The 23,600-nt window shown below is 47.1% G+C and overlaps 1 protein-coding gene across 1 annotated transcript in view; it reads left to right on the top strand.

Annotated features, from left to right (window-relative positions):
• Positions 1–23,600, top strand: part of LAMB1 (laminin subunit beta 1) — a 65,272-nt gene that overhangs the window by 23,157 nt on the left and 18,515 nt on the right. Inside the window, exons 13-24 of the mRNA XM_036429749.2 lie at positions 1,147–1,226; positions 9,497–9,632; positions 10,887–11,045; positions 11,895–12,022; positions 12,251–12,374; positions 13,011–13,215; positions 14,129–14,272; positions 14,427–14,658; positions 17,343–17,506; positions 18,426–18,650; positions 19,679–19,893; positions 21,006–21,102. Of these exons, the coding sequence (XP_036285642.2) occupies positions 1,147–1,226; positions 9,497–9,632; positions 10,887–11,045; positions 11,895–12,022; positions 12,251–12,374; positions 13,011–13,215; positions 14,129–14,272; positions 14,427–14,658; positions 17,343–17,506; positions 18,426–18,650; positions 19,679–19,893; positions 21,006–21,102 (1,909 nt within the window). The remainder of the gene's footprint in view (positions 1–1,146; positions 1,227–9,496; positions 9,633–10,886; positions 11,046–11,894; positions 12,023–12,250; positions 12,375–13,010; positions 13,216–14,128; positions 14,273–14,426; positions 14,659–17,342; positions 17,507–18,425; positions 18,651–19,678; positions 19,894–21,005; positions 21,103–23,600) is intronic.

Here is a 23,600-nt window from a genome sequence, read left to right as displayed (position 1 = left end):
TAGGAATTAGTAGTTCATATAGTCCGGCCCTCCAGCTCTCTGAGGGACCGTGATCTTGCCCCCACTTTAAAAAGTTTGAGGACGCCTGAATTAGACAAAGATGGATTCACCAGAGGACTCATGGTATCTTTTGGTAAGATTATTTTTCAATTACAGTTGACTTACAATATTATATTTGTTTTAGGTGTACAACATAGTTATTAGGTATTATGTACCTAATGAAGTGATTACCCAGTAAGTCATTGTATCTTTTATTAATCATAGCAAAAATCTTAGAAGCAACAATGGGGGAAAATAGTTAAGTAAATCTGAGGGCTTTCATACAGTGTGATATTTGGTTGCCACTGAAAATAACAGTAACATGAGGAAAGGCTGATGGTGGTTTAAAAAAACAAATAACCTTGTGATATGAGTGGTACCTTGATTATACAGTCAGATAATTACCATGAAAAAAAAAAAATCTGGAAGGAAATGAACCCAAAGTTTATCATCCTGAATTCCAGGTGGAATAATTATGAGAGTAATTTTTAAAAATTATCCTATATCCCTTATAACATTTTTGTGATTGCTTTTGTAATTTGGGAGAGGAAATAGTACTGATCACTATGCATATTGCATATATTCTGGTATATTCTTAAAGTAAACTTCTGGAAGTCTGATTTAAATGGTGACCTCTTCTCCTTTCAGTTGTGAAAATAGTCCTTGCTTTTTGGACTCTGTTTTCACATAAACAAATCCTTGAAAAACTTTTCTGTATGGAGTTTATGACAGACCAAACTTAAGAAAGATTTAAAGGCCTTCCAAATCATTTGCCAAAACTTATCTTAGGGCCGGAGTAATTCTATTGAAGAAAATTGGCATGGTTGCTACCTTCTCATGGTGATTGGCTATTTGCAGGGCAAAGAAAAACTACTCTGATCTGGAGTTATCGTGCGATTATGTGTATCCCTCTCTGACCCCAGTGACCTGCAGCTTGGGTGTCCTTATTTCAGAATACGTGTACTCCTTTCTTTTGTAGACTTTCTTCTTTCCGGCGCAATTGAACATTTGGCGGAACAGCCAAAACACGCCATTACTTGTTTCTTGCTGAGTCTATTGTGTAATTACCGGAATCCACCTTTAGATGTCTAATCTTTTGTTCTGCAGCCAGAGCATTGGGGCTTGAGCAACGACTTGGATGGATGTCGACCTTGTGACTGTGACTTTGGGGGTGCCTTAAACAGTAGGTGAGTGGGGCTTCACTTTCGGGCTTGTACTCGGTCACCCTATGGTGTCAATGCTTTCAAAGACTTATTCCTTCCAGGAGTTAGCTTTGAAACCTTATAGAATGTTTATGTTTCTTGGTTTTAATAGTGTTGATGTTCTTTGTTTTTGTTCTTTCCCTTTGCAGTATTTTTTAAATTATGGAAACAATGTATGCCCATCTATACTAATAAAAGGGTAATGTGCTAATTAGACTGGATAGACTAGATGTCTTCCGGACGTCATTCCGATGTCCTTCCAGACTAAGCCATGGTGGCAGAGGCAGAAGTGGTTAGGGGTGATCAGGCTGGCAGGGGAGCAAGTTAGGGGTGATCAGGCCACCAGGCAGAGGTGGTTAGGGGTGATCAGGCAGGTGAGCGGTTAGGAGCCAGTGGTCCTGGCTTGCACGAGGAATGTCTGATTGCCGGCTTAGGCCCAATTCTGCAGTCGGACATCCCCGAGGGGTCCCAGATTGGAGAGGGTGCAGGCTGGGCTGAGGGACACCCCTTTCCCTCATGAATTTCATGCACCGAGCCTCTAGTAATTCTAAAAAATTCAAACAATTTTAACAGCTATCCTGCCTTTTCTCTCCTCAAGTTCCATTACCTAATAGTGCCACTGTTAACAGTTTCTTGTATTTCTGTAGACATCAATAATAGTGCTCAGAATATGTGTTAAAAATTACAATTTCTTTCTTAGGTCTTTTAAAATAACAAGTTGGGTTTTATTTTTTTAAAAAGGCAGTACAAAGAAAAAAAGCCCATGATTTCCCACTTAACGTTACTGACATTTTTTAAAAAATCAAAGCAATAGATGTTATGTGCAGAATTGCACAACTTTTTTATCTAGAGATCTTTTTTCATATCAGCATGTGTTCATCTACCCTCATCATGTGAAAGTACTATGATTTATTTACTTCCAGTCTTTTTACTTTTTAAGTATGTTTCAGTGAATATCCTTGTAGATATATTTTGATGAATGTAGATATAGCTATAGATTAGATTCCTAATGATGGAACTTCAAAGTCAATGTGAATATACATTTTTTATTTTAATAGAATGTCAGGTGGTTCTGCAGACAGATTGTGCTAGTTTATTTTTCTACCAACCAGTTACAGAAGTACCTTTTTCTCTATTCCCACCAGCAGTTGGCATCATCATTTTATTTTTCACCAATCCATAAGATGAAAAATGAACTCCCATTTTTATTTGTGTAAAGAATCATTTCGTTTTCTTTTATCCAGCTTCCAAACCTATTAATGCAAATGACATGTAATAACTTTTAGTTACTTAAATACATTGGTATTCCTTGAATAGATGAGACATGAGGCTCTACCAGAAATTAATCATAATACACATTTGGCAAGATGTTGAATTTCTGGGCGTTTAATTAACCACCTTGGAGTCAGAGAGAGTTTTGGTCTCCGTTGGTTACAGGATCAGATTCAGAACATTTGGTAAAAATAGGGTGAGAGGCTGCCGAAAGAACAGGCAGATGTTTCCTTGGCCCTGAACTTTCCCAGAGAGAACATGCTGAATTCATTGAGCAAGCTTTATGTACTCAAAAATTGACTCTCTTACAAGATTATTTCTCAACACCATGGAAGTCTGCTGGGAGGGAATGGGATTCCAGGCAGCAAGAACATGTTCTGTTTGGCCTCTGTATTTGGGTCTGTCCTATTCCAGAACTGGCCTCTGTATTTGGGTCTGTCCTATTCCAGAACGCGTACTAACTCAGCACAGCGTGTATGTAGACTGAATGTTTATTCTTCGAAAACCTCCAGACAGGAGGAAGCGAGGATAATTCCATAAAAGCTGGAAAGAAACACCAACTGCTTGCCTGCTTATGGAACCACTCCTCTGACTTCCCTTTGTGACTCTCAGAACACGCACTGATTCCTTTTGTAACTTACTCCCCAATTCAAAACTGTCATCACACCCCGAGCGCTCTTCGCGTAGGTGAAAATGGCATCCATAATTTTCCAAATTATGTCATAAACTCAGGAATGTCCTATGTTCCTTTATCCTAAATGGTTTCTATTACTTACACTCCCTTCCTCTTTTTCTCTATTGTACACACGTTTCCTGTCTCTGAATCCACCCAGACACAGCCCCTGAGCTGCCCCTCCTGTCTCCTGCAAAAAAAAATGTGTAAAAGTCAGAATGTGCTAATCAAGAGAGTTTGTGAAGCAAATGTCTTAGTGAAAATGTTAAGGCAGGTGATTTGATCTCTCTCATGTGATGGATGAGACATTCTATCCTTTGGCATGACTGATGGGAAAAAGACCCTTTCAAGTTGCCTCCAGTCCTGTGCCTCTGCAGTGTTTTGTCGAGATCCTTTTCCAAGGTGGCCCCACGGGGACTTTCTCTAGGAGCCCCTGTGGGAGGGGTTGAGGCCCAATCTTCTGAAGCACCGGTTCCACTTGGAGAATGCTTGGGGCATTGCAGAATCTCAGGAAATACTTGCTAAATGAATGGTTTATTGCAACCACTCTTCAGAATCTTCTATCTGATAATATTTCTTTACTTCACTTTGGACACACAGTAGGTATTGATTAAATGTCGATGAACTTAAAGAATTTGAGAAACAAAATATTTTTAAAATATAAAAATAACATATGTGCTCCTTAGGAGAGGCAGTTTCTAACTATGATCCCAAACATGCCTTAAGTTACTTTGGCCAGGGACTGAACTAAGTGTGAAAGTCACGTGAAGTGGGGAAACATAAAAATGTTTTGTGTAATGAGCCAAATGGATTCTTGGAGAACAATAAAAGCTTAGTAACCCAGGTCTATTATGTTGATAGCTAATCTGGACTTTTGAATATTTTTAAGCAAGTAAGACCTAATTAATGTAAATGATATAATGTAAGCCAGGCTAATGAAGTTTTATCTACCAGATAACCTGCTTTAATGGATAAATAATGGTTGCTAGGTAAATACTAGTTATAAATGCTTTAAAAAAAACTTTTAAAAATATAAAAGTGGAAGAAGGCAGAAAACAGGTAAAAGTTGTGACATAAGAATAATTTGACTCACAGTGGTTGGCTTTGAAGACAAAAGGAGAAGGCCTTTTGTTGTATCATTCCTCAACATAATTTCACCAATTAATTTAGGGCTTTGATATCTGGCTTGAAGACTTCTTCCAACTCCTAGCCAAAGTCCCCTGCCCTCACTTGATCTTTCAATAACACATCACTTCTGCATCTCTTTTCCCACTTATTTTAGTTGGCTGTGTATTATAGCTGTTTGTATTCCAAACGTCTCTTTAGACAGGAATTGTATCTTTCTTGTTCTTGAATCTCCCTTTCTATCCAGCACAGTGGGCCTTGCAAGTACTCAATCAATGAGAAAATGAAATTTCTTACACTTTGAAACAAGGGCAGAAATCATTATGAGTTTTTCATCGATGTATTGAGTGGGCATCTAACTCTTTGTTAATTGCACGTAGTTGGACATAAAAGTATTGCAGAGCACAGCTCCTTCCCCTTAAGAAAGTATCTGACTTTGGGGGAGGAGTGGAACTCTGGATGAAACGAGTAGTGCTGACTGGTAATCAATGTGGAACCAACTCTTATTTGTAATCAGAATGATGGAGCAGAAATCCGTGTTGAACCGCGGTGGTTCTTACAAATGATTTTTTTATCCTTTCATTTTTCTCCCAGTTTCTTCATAATCGAGAAAAGTTAAAACTGTACAGTATTTGCTCTGCTCAACACTATTTAAATGAAATAGAACGTTCCTTCCAATTAAACAAGTTGCTAAATTCTGTGTTTGTGAGAAATCTTTGTTGACCAAAATGGAGATGTCGGTAGGGCTGTGTTTCTGTATTAAGGCTCTAAAGGAAAATGTGTTTCCTGCTGACCAGCATTTGGTTGCTTTGAGTTGGGATGAGGGTTCCATTTTCCTGCCAGCTCTCCGTGAGGGGCGCCGTGCCCAGCTTCCAGGGGCTGCCCACATCCCTTGACTCTGCATGGCCTTCTCCTTTGTCCTCAAAGCCAACAGCTGTGAGTCCAGTTATTCTCATGTCACAGCTTTTACCCATTTGATGCTTTCTTCTTCCACTTTTAAGAACTCATGTGATTAGATTGGGCCCATCCCAAGATCCTCAACCTTAATCACATCAGCAAAGTCCCTTGAGCTATGGGAGGTAACATAACCCACAGATTCTGGGGATCAGGCCATGGACATCTTTTTGGGTCATTAATCTCCTACCATAAGGCCTGACTTATTTTGTCTTATCTTACATCCTTATTCTACCTTACTGATCTAAATGAACTAAATATCTAGTTACAGGGAAATTTGTGGGGTTAACATACAAACTTTTAAATGTACCATTTCTATCCAATGTGATTTTTACTTGAACACAGGAAAGGATAATTACATGTAACAAATATTTTGTCTCACTGTGGAGGAGACAGTAGTTGAGCTTGGCTTTTTTAAAAATGAGTGAGATTTGGGAGATGTAACAAGTGAACAGGGAAGCCTTCTAGGCATAGAGAGGGAGTGAGTGTGGCAAGGTCAAGATCTGGTCTGATTTGGACTACCTCTGCTCACATTCCTCCATTACCCTCTTAGCTCCTGTCATTCCTGTCCTCTCTCTGTCAGTCAAGATCCTCTGCGACCTTCAGAGCCACCTATTTCAGGATGCTGCCCTTAATCAAATGAGCAATGCCTTCCTCTAAAGCAGGCGTCTTCAAACTACGGCCTGCGGGCCACATGCGGCCCGCAGAGGAGTCTGATCCGGCCTGCCAGGTTTTTTGGGCAGTGAGTGCAGCCGAGGTGTTACAGTAGGAATTAGTAGTTCATATAGTCCGGCCCTCCAGCTCTCTGAGGGACCGTGATCTGGCCCCCACTTTAAAAAGTTTGAGGACGCCTGCAAGGCACAGTAGTTATCCTGTAGGTACTTATAGCGTTTTTATTTGTTGTTTTGGTCAATTGCTTTATTTTTGAGTCTCCCAAATTAAACGGTAATTTCTTTAAGGACAAAGACTATATTTCCCCCACTCCCCAGCTTTCTTTCTCCTTATCATTTAGCCAGAAGTAATGGACTTTGCCACGGAAGTAAGGATTGATTCAGAAGAAAGTTGACAATGGACCAAAATGTGAGAGTATTAACACCAGGAAGCACAGCCTCAGGAGCAATATTTGCTCAGTAAATATTTGTGGGAGAGTATGAGGAGTGTGGCTGATCTGAAATTAAAGGGCGGGCATCAAAGAAGTGTGGGTTACAGAGGCTGCTGGAAACCAGGAAGGTGCATGGTGACTTGATATGAGTGGAAACAATGGTGGATTTTAATGAAATGATGAAAGCAATGCTGTGGGAATATTGGCTTGGCAGTGTAGACAGGATGGCCTGGGCAGGAGCAGAGAAGAGCTTAAGAGGTCAGTTTGGAAGGTTGCTAGAGTAACAGGTATAGAAAGAGGACATACTGGACTAGGAGAGTGGAAGTGACAGTGAGCAGAAACTGACTTGAGAAACATCGGGAAATAAGACTTGGACATTGGGGATAAAGAAAAGGGAAGGTTATGTCTCACCTACAACATCAGAAGAAGTTTTAATCTGCTGACAGAAATAGCAGAGCTGAATATAAGAAATCAGTGGGACCGGTGACAAGCAGGTGGGGACAAGACAGCTGGGCAAACCATGGAAATGTCCCGTTCGTGGCTGGATGTATACAACCAGATCATGGCTGGACGGATGCCGAGAGCTGTGGGTGTGAGGGCCCTCTCCTCAGGCAGGTAAAGCCCCAGGAGTGTGCTTGCTGAAGGAGTGCGTGTTGAGTGGGAGTCGTGCCTAACAATGACAACTCAGGTCTGTGAATACAAAGAGGAGTGAGTGCCAGGGCTGCTGTGAAGGGGATTCCTTTCACTGATCAGGTTCTCCGGAGCTGTTTCCTCTTTAGAATGGGGCTGCAGGGGAGAGGCCACACCAGGGGTCTGCCCACTGGCCTTGTCCTCAGCTTTGTTTGCTTATTTTCTAGTGATGGCATTTGAAGAATCAAGTTCTTTTCTTTGGTGGTTCGTGTTTTGGACATAAGTTCCCTCAGTAGTCATCTGAGCAGGAAATGAAGATTTTCTTTTGTCCTTAGGATGTAGTGTCTGATGCCTAGGTTTTTGGAAATGGCTTTTGTTGGTGGACGGGGCCACAAGAGGGCTAGGTCCTAATTGGAACAAGCTTTTCTCCCCTGGGAATTGGCTCCGGGACATTAAGGACTCATATTCCTGCAGGGTAAAAACGACTCACATGATATACATACAGAAGAAGACTTTATTTGGACTTAGAGACTTGGTTTCAAATGAACTTTGGGATAAGAAGGAAAAAAAAAAGTCTGGAAATGGGTTTAAAGTAATAGTTTTAAACCACATGACTTCAATGAAGTAAAAATGAATGTGTATAATTTGGTTATACCATGTACACAAAGTGATGATACTAAGGAAAAAGACAGATGTATGCTGAGAACAAAATGAATAAATTATTTCATTATTCTTGAATAATAAGTTCATCCCAAGGCCTTTATTACCTAAAAGAATAATGGACTGATTTTTAAAAGTTGTGTTATTACAGCAAATCTCCTATTCTTTTTCTGTTTGTTTTTAAAATTCGGAACTCCTATCCTTCATGCGTTTGTTTGTTGAGCCAGTGTCTGGGAGTACTCTGCGTGCAGAGCCCTGAGCCAGGCCCTGCGGGGCTGACTGAGGTGAATACGGCACAGCCCGGGCCCTCAGGAGTTGGCAGTGCAGGAGGGGGTTAAACAGGTGTGCCAATAATTATACCACAGAGAGAAGGCCAGAAATGTCTTATCAGTGCTGCTAAGGAATAATTGAAGCCTCAGGAAGCACCAGTAGGAATGTAGGAGGAGGGAACCAAGCAAGACTTCATGAACGTTGAGCTGGGCTTTGAAAAATAAGTAGGATTTGAAGACGCAGGGCCTCAGCTTGAATGGACAGCTGCTGTGGGATAGCTTTGTTGTAGATGTGGGAAATACATCCTTCCCTCTGCAAGGAGGTGGTGGCATGGAAGAGAAGGTGTTGCACTTGATGGAGTGGGATGATGGTCGGGGAGTCCTTGGTGAGCCTGGAAAGAATAGGTGGACCTCTGCCGGGTGAATCGGGGAGAAGGGCATTCCAGGCTGTAAGAACAGCCTAAGCAAAGGCAGGAGGACCTGAGTCACCAGCACAATTGAGAAGTTGTAAGCAGCTCAGTGTGGGGAGAGATGAGGGAGGATGAGGCTGGAAAGGTAGAGATGGCCAGATGGTGGAAGTCCTGTTACACCTCCCCAAGGCCACTGAAGTGGTAACAGTGCACGCATCTTAGAGAGGTTCATCTGGGCAGCTCTGGGGTAGCGGCTTGGGTTGGGAAGTGGGAAGACTCGCAACAAATAGACCAATTAGATACAGGCGTCTTCAAACTACGTACAGCCCTTGGGCCACATGCGGCCCGCAGAGGAGTCTGATCCGGCCCGCCAGGTTTTTTGGGCAGTGAGCGCAGCCGAGATGTTACAGTAGGAATTAGTAGTTCATATAGTCCGGCCCTCCAGCTCTCTGAGGGACTGTGATCTGGCCCCCACTTTAAAAAGTTTGAGGACCCCTGAATTAGAAGATTATAGTTGCTTTTCCTGTGAGTGAGAGAAGGAAGAAAGGCACAGCATAGCCCATGGAAAGGGGAAAGAGGCACCAAACGCTAGGAGGTGAATTCGCAGAAGTGGGTTCCTGATAGATACGAAGAAAGAATCCAGAGAATAATTTCCAGGTCTCTGACTTGTTGACTCAGTGGTGGTGGTGTTGTCCCCGATAGAGAACATGGGAGGCGTTGAGTGCAGTTGGTCTCTGGGACAGCTAAGTTAGAACTGTCCTCCTAGGAGTTGGGTATTTGGGTCTAAGGCCCAGGAAAGGGGTTGCAGCTGAAAATAAGGCAAGCAACCTAAGCAGTAGAAAAAAGAAAAAAGAAAAGAAAAAGAAAAAAAAGAAAATAAAAACAGGAACATCTGTTACATCTATAGAAAACCCCTAGGTGGGGTGTGGACGGAGCATAGTGAAGACAGGACAGGGGAGGTAAACGTGAAAGACCTCGTCATGCAGAGTTTGGGATTCATCACAGAACATGGTTTTCCCAAGTACTTATTTTCCAAAGGAAGTAAGAAGATCCCCCCTGGATCTTGCACCCCTTTAATGTGTAATGGCAAACGCACAGCCGCATCCAGCAGGGCTCCTTTGTGAGAGGCGAGCACGCTGACCCCCTCTGCTCCTTCCCAGCTGCTCCGCGGAGTCGGGCCAGTGCGTGTGCCGACCCCACATGATCGGACGTCAGTGCAACGAAGTGGAGCCGGGCTACTACTTCACCACCTTGGACCACTACATCTACGAAGCAGAGGAAGCCAACTTCGGGCCCGTGAGTAGCAGGCGCTTGGCAGGTCGGGAAAGGGGTGTTTGGAAGCAGCGATGACGTGTACACATTTTGTAAACAAATCAGAAGTATTTTTTCGGTGAGCCCAAAGTAAGGATCGGGACCATGGGAACTTGGGAACAGTCCTATTTAAAGCTAAATTCATAGGTGGCTCACAGACACTCCGAGACATTCACTAATAAGGCCTTTGGTGTGTGGAGGTATTTTTGTGTTGCCTTTTCTTCCATTCTTCCCACTTCTGCTGCACTGTTGCTGTTGATCTGCTATAGGAAGTACTCAGGACGATGTTTCCGTTTCCTGCGGCTATGGAATAAGCCGCTAACATGTCCTGGCTTAGCTGTGTGCCTGGCACTTTGGCGTGGGTGGCTGAGGCTGCTGGTGGCCGGCTGGGCGGTTTTCTCTGCGTGACCTCTCCTCGCAGCATGATAGAGGCAGGAGAGTGAGACTTTTACATGGCGCCTGGCTTCCAAGGAGGAGACAGAACTGTCAGGTCTCTTAAAGCCTGGGCCCTGAAGACATAGTCTCATTTTCTTGCCTTTTTTTTTTTTTTTTTTTTTTTTTTTTTTGTCACCTCATAAGTCTAGACCAGATCTGAGGATGGGATAATGTAGGTCCTACCTCTTCCTGGTAAAGTGCCCCCTCTCCCCCCTCCCCCCCACAGAAATGCAGGACTTCTTTGGAGATGACTAACCACAGGCATTATGTCCCCCTGCAAACAAATCCAAATCCACGTTGAGTTAAGCAGCTCAACTTGATCAATTCTCAGCCTCAGTGATGATCAAGAGCTCATCGATAGTGGGCATTCGTGATTATATCGTTTCTTCACTTGTCCTTGGTGCTTGAAACAAATGCCAGTGAGAGAGATGGATATAAATAAGTCCACTAAAGATTGGCCTGACATTGTAGAAAATCTGGGAAATGCCCTGTGACGCCTAGACTGGCTCATGGCAACACATGGGATGTCCTCTTCCTTCCTCTGTGCAGATCCCACTGGTTATACCGCAGAAGGTCTGTCCTAAGCCTCGGAGTCCCGCCTCCCAAGACTACCTCAACCACAAAACTAAAAAACCAATGGGCTGTTTATATATGTAAAAACATTTTACAGTCTCCTGGGAAAATGTGACGACAAAATATAGGCAAAATGATGCAGGTTTGCGCCGTCGGGTAACTTCAGATTGCTTTGTTACATTTAATGGAACTGCATTGCAAGTAACACAGAGACTGTCTGTGGGTCCTCAGGAGGTCACCATCGTGGAGCGGCAGTATGTGCAGGACCGGGTTCCCTCCTGGACCGGAGCGGGCTTCGTCCAAGTGCCGGAAGGGGCTTATTTGGAGTTTTTCATTGACAACATTCCATACTCCATGGAGTATGAAATCCTCATTCGCTACGAGCCACAGGTAAACCCTCCCCGAATTGTTGGGGATCCGGGGGATATTGGTAGAGAAGTCTTTCTTCTAATGGACACTGTTTTTGTCAAACTTGGAGGTTCCACTGGAATAGAGAATTCTCTGTGACTTTCTAGCCTCCATGAAAGTGAACATGAACATTTTTCTTGAATCCAGTTTCAGGAACTTTTAGCAATCCCCTGTTAGGCACCTAAGCTTGCTGAGAACGGAGGTGGTGGCGAGAATGTATCCGGTCCTGTCTCTGCCCTCAGGGCCTGCACTTCCCAGGGGCAAACACACACACACACACAGAGAGACAGACACGCCCCTAACTGTAAGACAGAATGAGAGCCTCTCGCCTGGAGGCTGGGTCAGGGGCTGCCAACATGATTCATAGAAACAGATGCAGGCCTCACCTTCAACACGGATGACATTTTGACACGAGGAAGTCAGGAAGAGCATGAGCAGCGGAGAGGAGTGTTTTGAGAGTCATTCCACGTAGCTGGGTGTCGGGTATGGTCAGGCCTGCTGCTAGGAAAGGTGCTAGGACCAATGAATGAGCTTGTGCTCTGCACTCAGAGGAAGCCATTGCAGGTTTTGAGCAGGGGATCGTCATGATCTGAGCTATGTTTGAACACGGGTGGGAAGGGACAGTGGGGGATGCAGGGAGAGCAGTTGGGACGCTGTTTCAGGTCCAGATGGGAAGGGATCAGGCTGGAACTGGGGTGATAGCAGAGGACACGGTAAAGAGGGAAGAGAAACGCAAGCAAGTGTCCTGCAGCTAAACTGGGCAGAGGTCTTTGCAGACAGGAGCAGGGGGCCTGGGCAGATGGTCCTTTGACGGGTGGCTTCTTCCTCCAGCTCCCTGACTACTGGGAGAAGGCGGTCATCACGGTGCAGCGGCCGGGGAAGATTCCCACCAGCAGCCGCTGCGGCAACACGGTCCCCGATGACGACAACCAGGTGGTGTCCTTATCGCCCGGGTCGAGGTCAGTGTGACCGCGGTTGGCAGCTCCATAGAACCAATAGGCTCGCTGAGCATTTCCTTCATTTTCTGTTATCTTGCCTGTGGTGCGTTCTACAGTGACTCTTTCAGGGTCAAAGGCAGACACTGACTGTTGACTTCCTTCCTTGGGAAAGAGCTGTGTAGCGCTCTGACTGGCTGACTGGATACCTGCAGGTTGACTTTGGTTGTTGTTGTTTGTGGTCTGGGGCAGGTACGTGGTCCTCCCGCGCCCCGTGTGCTTTGAGAAGGGCGTGAACTACACAGTCCGGTTGGAGCTGCCCCAGTACACCTCCTCCGACAGCGAAGTGGAGAGCCCCTACACACTCATCGACTCGGTAAGTGCAGGGCCGTTCCCCACATGCGCAGGGAAGGCTGGGCAGGAAGTGTGCATCTTCCTCCCCGGGGGTTGGTGGAGGGGTCTTGCTGAGAGGCTAGACGGAGTCACCTTTTTACCTCCAGGGATGCTTTGCTTATTTGTTTCAGTGAAACCCCACCCTCCGGCCCTAGAGAGTGGCTCAGCTGTTTGAGCATCGTCCGGTGCACCTAAAGGTCGCCGGTTCGATTCCCCATCAGGGCATATACCTGACCTGTGGGTTTGATCCCAATCGGAGCACATATGGAAGGAAACAGATCAATGTTTTCTCTCTCCCTCGCTCCCCCCCACCCCTCTCTCTAAGCATATCCTCAAGGGAGGATATCAAAACGAAACAAAAAAATTCCACCCCCTGATTACTTCTGAAAATATGGAATGTCTTAAAAATGATGACACTTCAAAAACCATCAAACTACCTAAGGTTTACCTAAACCCTTTCTGGCAAGAAGATTTCAAGAATGGGAAGGTTTATTAAGAGAATCGGACTTTTCCTTTCCGTGAGTCAGAGAAGCATCTGGGGTTTGATGTGTTCGCTTGCTGTCCCTGTGGACACCGGGCGCCCGTGTCTGAACCCTTTGCTGATCTCGCTTCCTCGTAGCTGGTCCTCATGCCGTTCTGTCAGTCGCTGGACATCTTCACTGTGGGCGGTTCGGGCGACGGGCCGGTGACCAACGGCGCCTGGGAAATCTTCCAGCGGTACCGGTGCCTGGAGAACAGCAGGAGCGTTGTGAAAACGCCGATGACCGACGTCTGCAGGAACATCATCTTCAGCATCTCTGCCCTCATACACCAGACAGGCTTGGGTAGGTGTGAGCACAGCGGCTCCTGCCCTTTTTCCTTGAGAGCCACACTTGGCACCGTGAGGCACATGGGAAAGCACCCCGCAGAGAGAGCTGTCAGGCCGGCGGCACAAGAAAGACCGTGTCTCAACAGGTGTTTGTCGTTAGCCCTCGCCAGTCTGGCTCCCTGGCCTGGTTGGGGCACGGGCGGGAGGCAACCAATGGGTGTCTCTCTCTCACATCGTTGTTTCTCTCTCTCTGTCTGTCCCCCTCCCTTCCACGGTCTCTAAGAATCCATGGAAAAATAGCCTTGGGTGAGGATGAACAACAACAACAACAACAAAAAATAGTTTGTCTTTTTTTTTTTTTAAAGAATATTTTAGTGATAAAGCCCCATTGTGAATGCAATCAATATGCAAGACACACACACACACACCACACACCACACACCACACACCACACACCACACACCACACACCACACACCACACACCACACACCACACACCACACACACACACACACACACACACACACACCCGGGAGGCGTGAGGCTGCAGCGTTGGGAGGGCCGTTGGGCCGGGGTTAGAGGCACAGCACAGAGCTGAGTTTGGTTTTCTCTTTGAAAGGTCGGACCCTCTCCCACAGGTCCTTGGGCTTCTGTCTTAGGTCCTGTGATCTGTCAGCTTTGAGGGAGAGAAAACCTTAATGGTTTCCCTGGAAAAACCGCTTGTACCTGCCAGCTCTGCGCCCTGTAGCTTCCCTCCTGCTCCTCACGGGGATGAGATTGGATTCCGTGGGAATTCCGAAAAGCCCAGGGCGTCCAGGAGAGAGCCCCGGGGAAGGGACAGCCGGGCCGGGCCCGGGGGTGACGAGCTGCCCTCCTTTCCGGGAGGAGCCGCCGCCGTGTCCCAGCTGTGACCCCTTCTCCCCCCGCAGCGTGTGAGTGCGACCCCCAGGGCTCCTTAAGCTCCGTCTGCGACCCCAACGGCGGCCAGTGCCAGTGCCGGCCCAACGTGGTCGGAAGGACCTGCGACAGATGTGCCCCGGGAACCTTCGGCTTCGGCCCCAGTGGATGCAAACGTAGGTTCACCTGACCTGGGTGTCCTCCTGCAGGTTACCCGGCCAATCCCGGCGAGGTCACCCCAGCCCCTCGGGCAGGCGGGGGGAGCCCCCGGGAGGGGTGTGCTTGCATGCAATGCGTGTCTCAAGGTTCCCCGGTCGTGTGTCTCTCCAGCGTGTGACTGCCACCTGCAAGGGTCCGTCAGTGCCTTCTGCGACCCGGTCACCGGCCAGTGCCACTGCTTCCAGGGGGTGTACGCGCGGCAGTGTGACCGGTGCCTGCCCGTGTACTGGGGCTTCCCGAGCTGCCAGCCCTGCCAGTGCAACGGCCATGCCGAGGACTGCGACGCGGTGACAGGGGAGTGCCTGAGCTGCCAGGACTACACCACAGGCCACAACTGTGAGAGGTACGTGGGCGCAGCCTCTCGAATGGAGAGAGAACAGATCACGTTTGGCTGAGTCAGCATCACCTGCGGGAAACCACAGAAGGAGTCTCCACCAGCCTCCAGATGGCTCAGTCATTTCTGACCACATTTTCTAGGAACACATTCATTCACCCAGTGCCTATCTAGTTGACACCTTCTGTGTGCCAGGCAGGCATGGTTCTGGGGCCGTGGACGTGGCCAAGAACAAGCCCGGCGTGAATCTGCCCTCTTGGGGGGGTGAGGGGGCATCCTGGAGGTCGTCATAGGTCTGGGCAGACATCGCCTCTCTGTCCCAGCCGATTCTGGCGGGGGATGCGGATTGTGAAATGTGAATGCCTCATTTCAGTCAGACTGGAGACCCAATCCAAATGGGATGAGTCATTTTAAAAGCTTTGTGCTGTGTATGTGTGTGTGTTTTTAAACATTTTATGTAGCTATAGTTTCCAGGAGACCAGACCACATAAAATGTGCAAAAGTTAGATCTGCTCTGCAGTTAGCACCTGTGAATGGGAGAGTTTGTTACAGATGCAAAGCACTGCGCTGGGTGTAATAAACATGGGACATAGACCGTGCTTCTAATAACATTGCAGCCCTGCTCACCCGAGAAGAAATAGTCCCTGTGAGAGAAGGACATGCTGACCTCACAATTCGTCACTAATCAAGAAAGGCAGACGTGCTATTAGAATTTGCCCTTTTTTTTAGTACTGGTCTTCACCTTCCATGTCAGTAAGTTTTCTCTTCTAATATCCATCCACTCTACATGGGATTTTTGTTTTTTTTAAGATTTCAGCAAGTCCCGGTCAGTACAAAGTCGCTCATCCCATGAAAGAGAAATGGTTAGTGAAAGTGAATATGTGATTAACTTATGGCATGAAGGTGTGCATGGAAGCAGGCGTGTGGTCTTGTCTCTGTGCTAGAGGGTATTCAAGAATTTGGAGGTACCAGTGATTATACTTCTTTGAGTAAAAATTATCCCTTCCAACCACAAAACTGTGTTGTAAAAGGCTATAAGGAACGACTTACACAAGACGGAGAGGAAGAAATTGGGATATTGGTATCCTCTTTTGTGTTCTGCGTTAAGTTTTCTATGTTTTTTTCAATGGGAGATAGAAAATGAATTCGAGAAAAAGAGACAGATGAGGAAATCAGATTACGAGGGGAGCACAGTCAACAAAGGTGGTGTCCGCATGCCGATTCGCAATCAGCACACTGTGTAATGTCTTTGCGAGAACATCCCGTGAGAACAGCTTGGTTTATATCGCCAGCTCTTCTTGGATTTACTTGTAAAGCGTTTTGATTTCTTGCTGGGCAACAAGAGGGTGTGGGAGGAGGAAAGCTATTTAGCCCTAGTTTGGACGACAAAACTTTATTAATTTGCTCCTAGCTTGAGCCGATTTCTCATCATTCTTTTCCTCTTCCAAGATAATTGGTATCAAGCCCATGCATTTAAAAGGAAGCTCCAGACTCAGATTGTCCCCGAGGTGGGAAGTGGAGGGGGAGCCAGGAAATGGACACTCAGTTTCTGTCATGATGTAGGGGGTTTATTTCACCCAGAAAACTTTCTCAAAACCCAGTGTATGACATTGCTTCATCACCAGCAATTCCCCAGCCCATGGTTAGGTTCCTCTGAACAACTTTTCCCTTCTATTTCTTCCTCTTCCCCGCACCTGCTTAAAAAATAGTACCTCTGCCTCAAAAATGAAAAAAATATATATGAAAAACAAACTGAATTGAAAATCCTTAGATCTGAGTTCCAGGCCCTGTCGTGCTTTATCACCTTGGAGGAGTTCTCTCACTTTTCCAAGTATCCACCTTTCTGTTAGTGAGGAACTAGGTTGGACTGGATGATCTTCAAATGCCTGTAAGCGCTTAGGTTACAGGAAGTGAGCCAGGAACCTAAACACCATTCACATGGAGAAGCAGCCTGACACAGTCCCAGAATTCCTTGCCGAAAGTCAGGAGGCTGCATTCAGATCCTGGCTCTTTGCTAACGAGTTGTGTAAGCTTGCAAATCAGTTCATCTCCGAGGGTTCCTTATCTGTGAGGAGAGGAGATGGGACGGAGGAGTTGATAAATAACATTCCTCATCCATGACCGACTTTGAAACCACCTGAGAGAGAGAGAGAGACACGCAAGAGTCCTGCAGCTGGAGCGCTCCCTTATCAGCTCTGTTTCTGGTATAGACTAGTTGCAGAACATCCGCCATGGGCTAGCGAGCTTGTCGTCCTCTCAGGCAGAGTCAGACAACCACAGGTCCCCTCATCCCTTCCCCAGACTCAGGGCAAGGAGGGAGCTGGCCAGAATGCTCAGGGCAGGCAGGCAGCTGACGGGACAGTGGGATGCACTTGGGGAGATAACACCTCATTCCCTGGGAAGCAGGGAGGGAGGGTCCAGGTGAGGCCAGGGATGGCATCCTAATGCAGTGGCCCAGCACTACCGGCATGACCTGGAACCACTTCCGTCAGAAACGGAGGAGAAGTCCAGCAGTCTTGAGTTAGAACAGGTCCCTTCGGGGAGTTCTGATTAGAACTCATGTTTGAGAACCTCTGTTCCCCTTGGGAAGTGTGTTCCCAAACGGAGAATGCAGTTTCTAAGACCTTTTCTTGTCGCAGGTTTCTCACAAGTCTGGTTCCCGGCCCCCTCTCTCTCTCTTGTGACTGATGTAGGTGCTTGGCGGGTTACTATGGTGACCCCATCATTGGGTCAGGAGATCACTGCCGCCCTTGCCCGTGCCCCGATGGTCCCGACAGCGGACGCCAGTTTGCCAGTAGCTGCTATCAAGATCCTGTAACTTTACAGCTCGCCTGTGTCTGCAACCCTGGGTACATTGGTAAGTGATGTAGAAACTCTTGGAAGGAAGAGAGGTGTCTTTTAGGAGTTAGCTGTTCATGAAAGAAATAGATGAAGAATGAGCCAATCCTTAATTACCAGCGAAGGGAATCTGAAAAGATACTCTTTTCTTGTCTGGCATGTGGGGTAGAGTCATTCTTGAGTCTCGATGATAATAATGTTATAGTACAGAGCAGGAGAGCAGGCTCATTTGAATCCATCACAAATCCCTGCGAATGCTTTTAATGTACATTCGATTCTCCCTTCCCCTGGCCAGCTCCTAAGCAGAAGACTCTCAGAGGAAGGAAAGAATCATGTTGGGGGTCCCCAGGGCACCGAGTCAGCCAATGCTAGATACATCCTTCTTGTTGGTAATACTTAACATTATCTGTCAACACTCAGGGAGTGTAGTGAGGAGTGAAAATACACTCCCTTTTATTTCCTACTTGATCCCATGCTTTCAAACACTAGTTACACTTATCCACAGCTCAGTAAACATTTACCTGTGGTTTCGGGATTTCTTAGGGAATGTGGTCATCATGAAGGGACCCCATTTTCCAGGCTGCTCAGGAAGGAGCAGTGGTTTTTCAGTCACTGTAACCCTTGGATTAGGATTTAACACCAAACTGAGCGTGACCCATTGGATCATTAATTTAGCTCCTCATCTGCTGGGTTCCTTGTGCAGTGAGAAGCTAAAAGCCCCTGTGCCGGAACTCCTACAGGCATCCGTGCCCCACGGTGGCCTCTGAGCAGCAGTGTTCCTTACAGAAGCCTGGCTTTCCCCCCCTCATGGGAACCCTGAGCTCTGGGTGACTAGTGTGCGGAGCACAGCCTGGCTGACTCTCTGGGCAGGAATGTGGCTGGACGAGGCCTCGTGTCCGCGGGCTGAAGGGATTGCGCTTGGTTTTATTGTACAATAGGCCCCAGATGCGAGGACTGTGCCTCGGGCTTCTTTGGCAATCCCTCTGATGTCGGAGGGGCGTGCCGGCCTTGCCACTGTCATCACAACATCGACACGACCGACCCGGACGCCTGCGATAAGGAGACGGGGAGGTGCCTCAAGTGCCTGTACCACACGGAGGGGGAGCACTGCCAGCGCTGCCGCTTCGGCTACTACGGCGACGCCCTCCAGCAGGACTGCCGGAGTAAGATGCCCGTTTATGAGGAGGGTTTCCGCTTTCTTCTTCGCGGGGGACTCCGTTCTTCCGGTATTTCTTTCCTTTGGGAATACACTGGTCCCTTGTTCAGAGAGGTAACAGTCCTCTTTTGGCAAAAGAAAGATGAGACTGATCTTTTTTTTTTTTCTTTTCCTTGTATCATTTTCTAGCAGAACTGAAGTCTCAGAGTATGCCTCAGTGCCCGAGAGAGACAATCAAAAAGAAAAACTGTAGCTGCTCAGTGCCATCCAATAAAGTGTATTGATTTATCCAGGTTCTTCCCAGGAAACTGCTGATTGGCTAGGACTGGGAGATCCTGGATGCCCACTCTGGTCCATGCCTTGTCTGCCATTGATGGGCAGAGCCTCCTGGGCTGAGGAAAAGGAAGAACCACCTCTGAAGTCTCTCTTTCAGAACCCCCTTATTTCTCTCTGACCGAGATCAGGGAGCCTCGCCTGCCATTCAGGTGCACAGCCCCCAGGCCCCGTCTCTGTTTATGCAGACAGCGTATGGAATGCTGAGGACCTGCAGGGCTGGATTCCTTCAAGTCTTACTCACTCAAAGGGCTCCTACCTCCTGTCTCACACAGCCATTCCTGCCGCTCCCTGCCAAGAGCTGGAAATCATTACATGTCTCAGTTCCCATGGCATATTTTTTTTTTTATCATTTCTTGTTCAATCCTCAATTTAAACATGTTTCACCAGCATCTTAACAAACGTGCATAGTATCTTGAAAATTCCCCTAGACAGAACTTGCCGTCATTGTGCACATCTGCATGGGAGACGTCAGGACTGCAGAATAGAACATCCCCAGAGCCTCTGAAGAACAACAGTTGTAGTTCTTTGTGTGTTTTGTTTGTTTTTACCGCCTCCGTTCTTTTCACTGCTCACTTGCATTTCCAGGTTGAAACCTGGAGGGGGGACCTCTTAGCCCTGGGGAGGTAGCGAGCTCACTCTGCATTGCCTGTAGTTTGAGAGCGTGGCTGTGTGAGCCAGTCCTGTCCCGTTCTTTTCCAGAGTGCGTCTGCAACTCCCTGGGCACCGTGCAGGACCACTGCAACGGCTCCGACTGCCAGTGCGACAAAGCCACCGGCCAGTGCCCGTGCCTTCCGAACGTGGTCGGGCAGAACTGTGACCGCTGTGCCCCCAATACCTGGCAGCTGGCCAGCGGGACCGGGTGTGAGCCCTGCGGCTGTGACGCTGCTCATTCCTTCGGGCCGTCCTGTAATGAGGTGAGGTGCTGAGGGGAGCGGGGAGGCCTCAGGGCTGAGGATAGATGCCTCTGAATCCAGGGGACAGCTATTTGGTGCCTTTGTCCCACGTAGAGGAAGGCCCCTTCCCAGTGGCCCCGGCCTTTCTTGCTGCAGGACCCACAGCTCGGCAGGCAGAGCACAGATGGCGTGTCAGCTGTCACTCGTTCCCCTCGCCTGGGACATAAGCATACATGGAGGCCCCATCCGATGCAACCATGGCATTTTTCTTTTTTTTTTTAGAATTCATAAGTAACTTTATTAACATTGTCAGATACAAGATCAATGTACAAAAATCAATTCTATAAACAGAAGCATATTAAAATAAGTAAAATGAAAATTAAGTAATAATGCCATTTATCATTGTTGTAAAAAAAACAATGAACTCTTACAAATAAATTGACCGAAAGATGTGCAGCAATAATTGTGAAGTTTCTATAAAGAAAACCACAGACCATTATTAAGAGACATTAAAAACCAAAATAAGCTTGTTTTATAACCTATAATAATAAAAGCATAATATTCTAATTAGACGGGATGACCTCCCAGACGAAACCAAGGCTGCGAGGGAAGCCCCTGTTGGCAGCTGGGGGAAGGAAGGCCTACTGTTGCATGAATTTGATGAATCAGGCCTCTAGTGCTAATATCATCTTGGTACCAAAACCTAAGTTTATGAAAAAAAACTGACCAGGCATGTTAGTAGAGGGCTTCCCGTTGCCAACCCACATGAGAATGTCCCTGGCTGCTGGATCAGACTGCTTTCTTAGCCACGGGGCCTGACAGGTGCCCCAGGCAGCACTGTCAGAAGTGCTCATGGACACCCCAGGAAGGAGGGCTGCCCAGCAGGTGAGCCCCGGGGCACGTAGCGAGTGGTGAAGAAGCGTGTAAATAGGATGTGACGTGCTGGGCCCTTCCGACCTCTGCACAGGAGCAGCTGGCCCCTAGCCCCTGGGACGGAGGGAAGACTCCCCTCCGGTCAGGGTGCGGAGGCCCAGGCCAGCAGCTCCGTCCCATTCCCCGACTGGCAGCCGGGAAAGGAAGTGTGACCGCGTGTGCCCCGCAGCCCGCTGACAGAGATCTGTTTCTGGCTGCAGTTCACGGGGCAGTGCCAGTGCATGCCCGGCTTCGGGGGCCGCACCTGCAGCGAGTGCCAGGAGCTCTTCTGGGGAGACCCCAACGTGGAGTGCCGAGGTAAGGCGCGGCGTTCGCCGGGCTGGTGTGTGCTCAGAGCGGAGGCCACAGCCTTTGGTGAACTCTGAAGTGCTGTGTGCAAATCAAGTTGTCTATTAGAACAACTCTCTGTTTAGTGACAAAAGGAATTCACGATCTTGGTTTAAAAACCTAACCTTCTAGCCGCGTGGAAGGGTGGGTCGTGAAGAGTAGGCCTGCTGTGTTCCTCGTAGCGCCTGTGTGTGTCTGCGCAGACTCGCACACACAGGTATCGCAGATACACAAGATGGCTGCTTAAAATGCTTTTCAGCAAAACGGGCTTTTATAGCAACCGTTGTGTTTTGATAAACCGGTGAGCCCCCAGCATTTGTACCAGGTGCATCGTCCCTGCAATGGGAACTACAGGGCGTGGTCAGGGTGCCTTCATGCCCAGCAAGGCAGACAGGACAGGAGCCCAGGTCTGTCGGTGTGAATGAAGCCCAGACTCCTACCCAAGCTTCTGATAAAACAGGACTGGGAGAGAGAGCCTGACATTTTGTTAAGAACAGAAACTTGTTAAAATCCCATGAATCATTAGGATTGCTCAAGTCTTATGCTGTAGCAATCTTTTTTTTTTTTTTTTTTTTTTTGACTTGCCAGATTACTTTTCAGATAGGAAGGAAAAACATTTACAGAAAAGATTTTTAAAGATTGTGGCTATTCTGTTTTCCTATTTGGTTTTCTTCCCTATGTTTTTAGTTTACAACTGTAGATAAATATCTTCTGAAGTTTCATACTTGTTCTTCAATATCTTTTCTCTGTTACATATCTAAAATTCTAGGTCCCTGTTGGACTCTAAATTTAAAAATGGTCTTTTCTTCTTTTTTTTTTTTTAATTTAAAGAATACTTGATTAGTTTCTGTAATCAAACCCATGTAGATGAAGACCTTACATGTTTAATACACTGTATTATCCCTGTACAAATAGAAAAAATTGTTGACTGTATCAACTTTTTAAAAAATATATATTTTATTAATTTTTCACAGAGAGGAAGGGAGAGGGACAGAGTTAGAAACATCGATGAGAGAGAAATTTCGATTAGCTATCTCTGTACACCCCCTACTGGGATATGCCCGCAACCAAGATACATGCCCTTGACCGGAATCGAACCTGGGACCCTGCAGTCTGCAGGCCAATGCTCTATCCACTGAGCCAAACCAGTTTTGGTTCAACTTTTTTCTTTTTTGGATACAACTGTAGTGAGAAAGTTAGCCGTACATTCAGTTTTCTCCTACTAAAGGACAGAAACCCAGATAATTGTGTGCTCTTTAAGTCAACCACGGTTCCTGAATAGCAAGAACATTTCAAACAGTGGACAAGACCAGAACAAAAGGCATATGTTTCTCCAATTGAGGCTGAGCCAGAAGGACTTGGACCAACATCTTAAGTTGGGTTAGGGTTTGTTCCACAGAGGACATGATGTTTGCTGTGTCAATAAACAAGTGCTTTCTCATTCATCAGTCCTCGGTCCAGATGTTGGTTTTAATGGGAGCTGATTTTCTCACTGCTGTTCAATGCCCGGGACATGCAATGCTCCCTGTGCACCAAGATGTCTCCTGCAGAAAAACCCTGCTTGGAATCTGGCTTCCCCAGTTCTAACCACTCCTCTGTTACACCCTTCAATCCTGTCATGCCCCTGAGGTCCCAGGGGCTTGATTTCCCCCGCCCCCAGATAATGGCTCTATCATTGCTGATAGCCGATTCTATTAGCATGTGTCACTGGAAAAATAGCATTGGCTGCCAAAGCGTTCTGACCTTTTGCTCCATCTAAGCTCAGTTTGCATGAAAAGCCTGTGACCGGAGCTGGAGTCCATCAGAGAATTGTCCTTTCAGTGCTCAGAACTTTACCCTTTATCTTTAGAGTCTTGGCTCCAAATCTGCCAGGGAAAAAAAATTGTGGCGTAGGAACAGTATCAGTTTTATTTGGGTCAAAAGTGGATCATGCTTTAGAAACTCCGGAAGAGTTTGCCAGATTCGTTGTTTCGCCCAGAAAAAAGGTCGGCCCGTTACATAAGGAACGGTTGGGACCCAGATGGCTTTGACACCCAGTGGAGGAAGCTCCTGACTTAAAAAGTGACCAGCGAGACTGAGCATTGACTTAACCCTGGGCAGTCCCCGCAGCCCAGAGCCTGTGGGCCGGGAGGCAGCGGGAGCAGGAGGGGGTGCTCTGACGAGGGCAGGGACCAAGAATACAGCAGCAGGTGGAGTCGGGACTCTACAGGCGCTAGAATGTAGTCACACATGGTAATGGGATGACAAGAACTCGAAGGGACTGGACCCCCATGGGTAGCAGGGACAAGAAGGGTTATCTTCAGGAATTAGATGGAGCTATGAGAAGAGAATGTGACCCTTTTCCTCACATTGCGTAATGAATCGCCAAGTTGTCTTCCACTTCAGATCTTTCCGCCGAACAGGGCACAGATTGAGACTTGGTAGTGCCACCTCGTTGACAGTAACCTTATAGAAAGCTTAGGCCCTCG

The sequence above is a fragment of the Pipistrellus kuhlii genome, unplaced genomic scaffold (genome assembly GCF_014108245.1).
Source record: "Pipistrellus kuhlii isolate mPipKuh1 unplaced genomic scaffold, mPipKuh1.p scaffold_m20_p_10, whole genome shotgun sequence".
Taxonomy (NCBI): Eukaryota; Metazoa; Chordata; class Mammalia; order Chiroptera; family Vespertilionidae; genus Pipistrellus; species Pipistrellus kuhlii.
The sequence above is the reverse complement of the archived record's forward strand: the minus strand, read 5'-3'. Positions and strand labels throughout refer to the sequence as shown.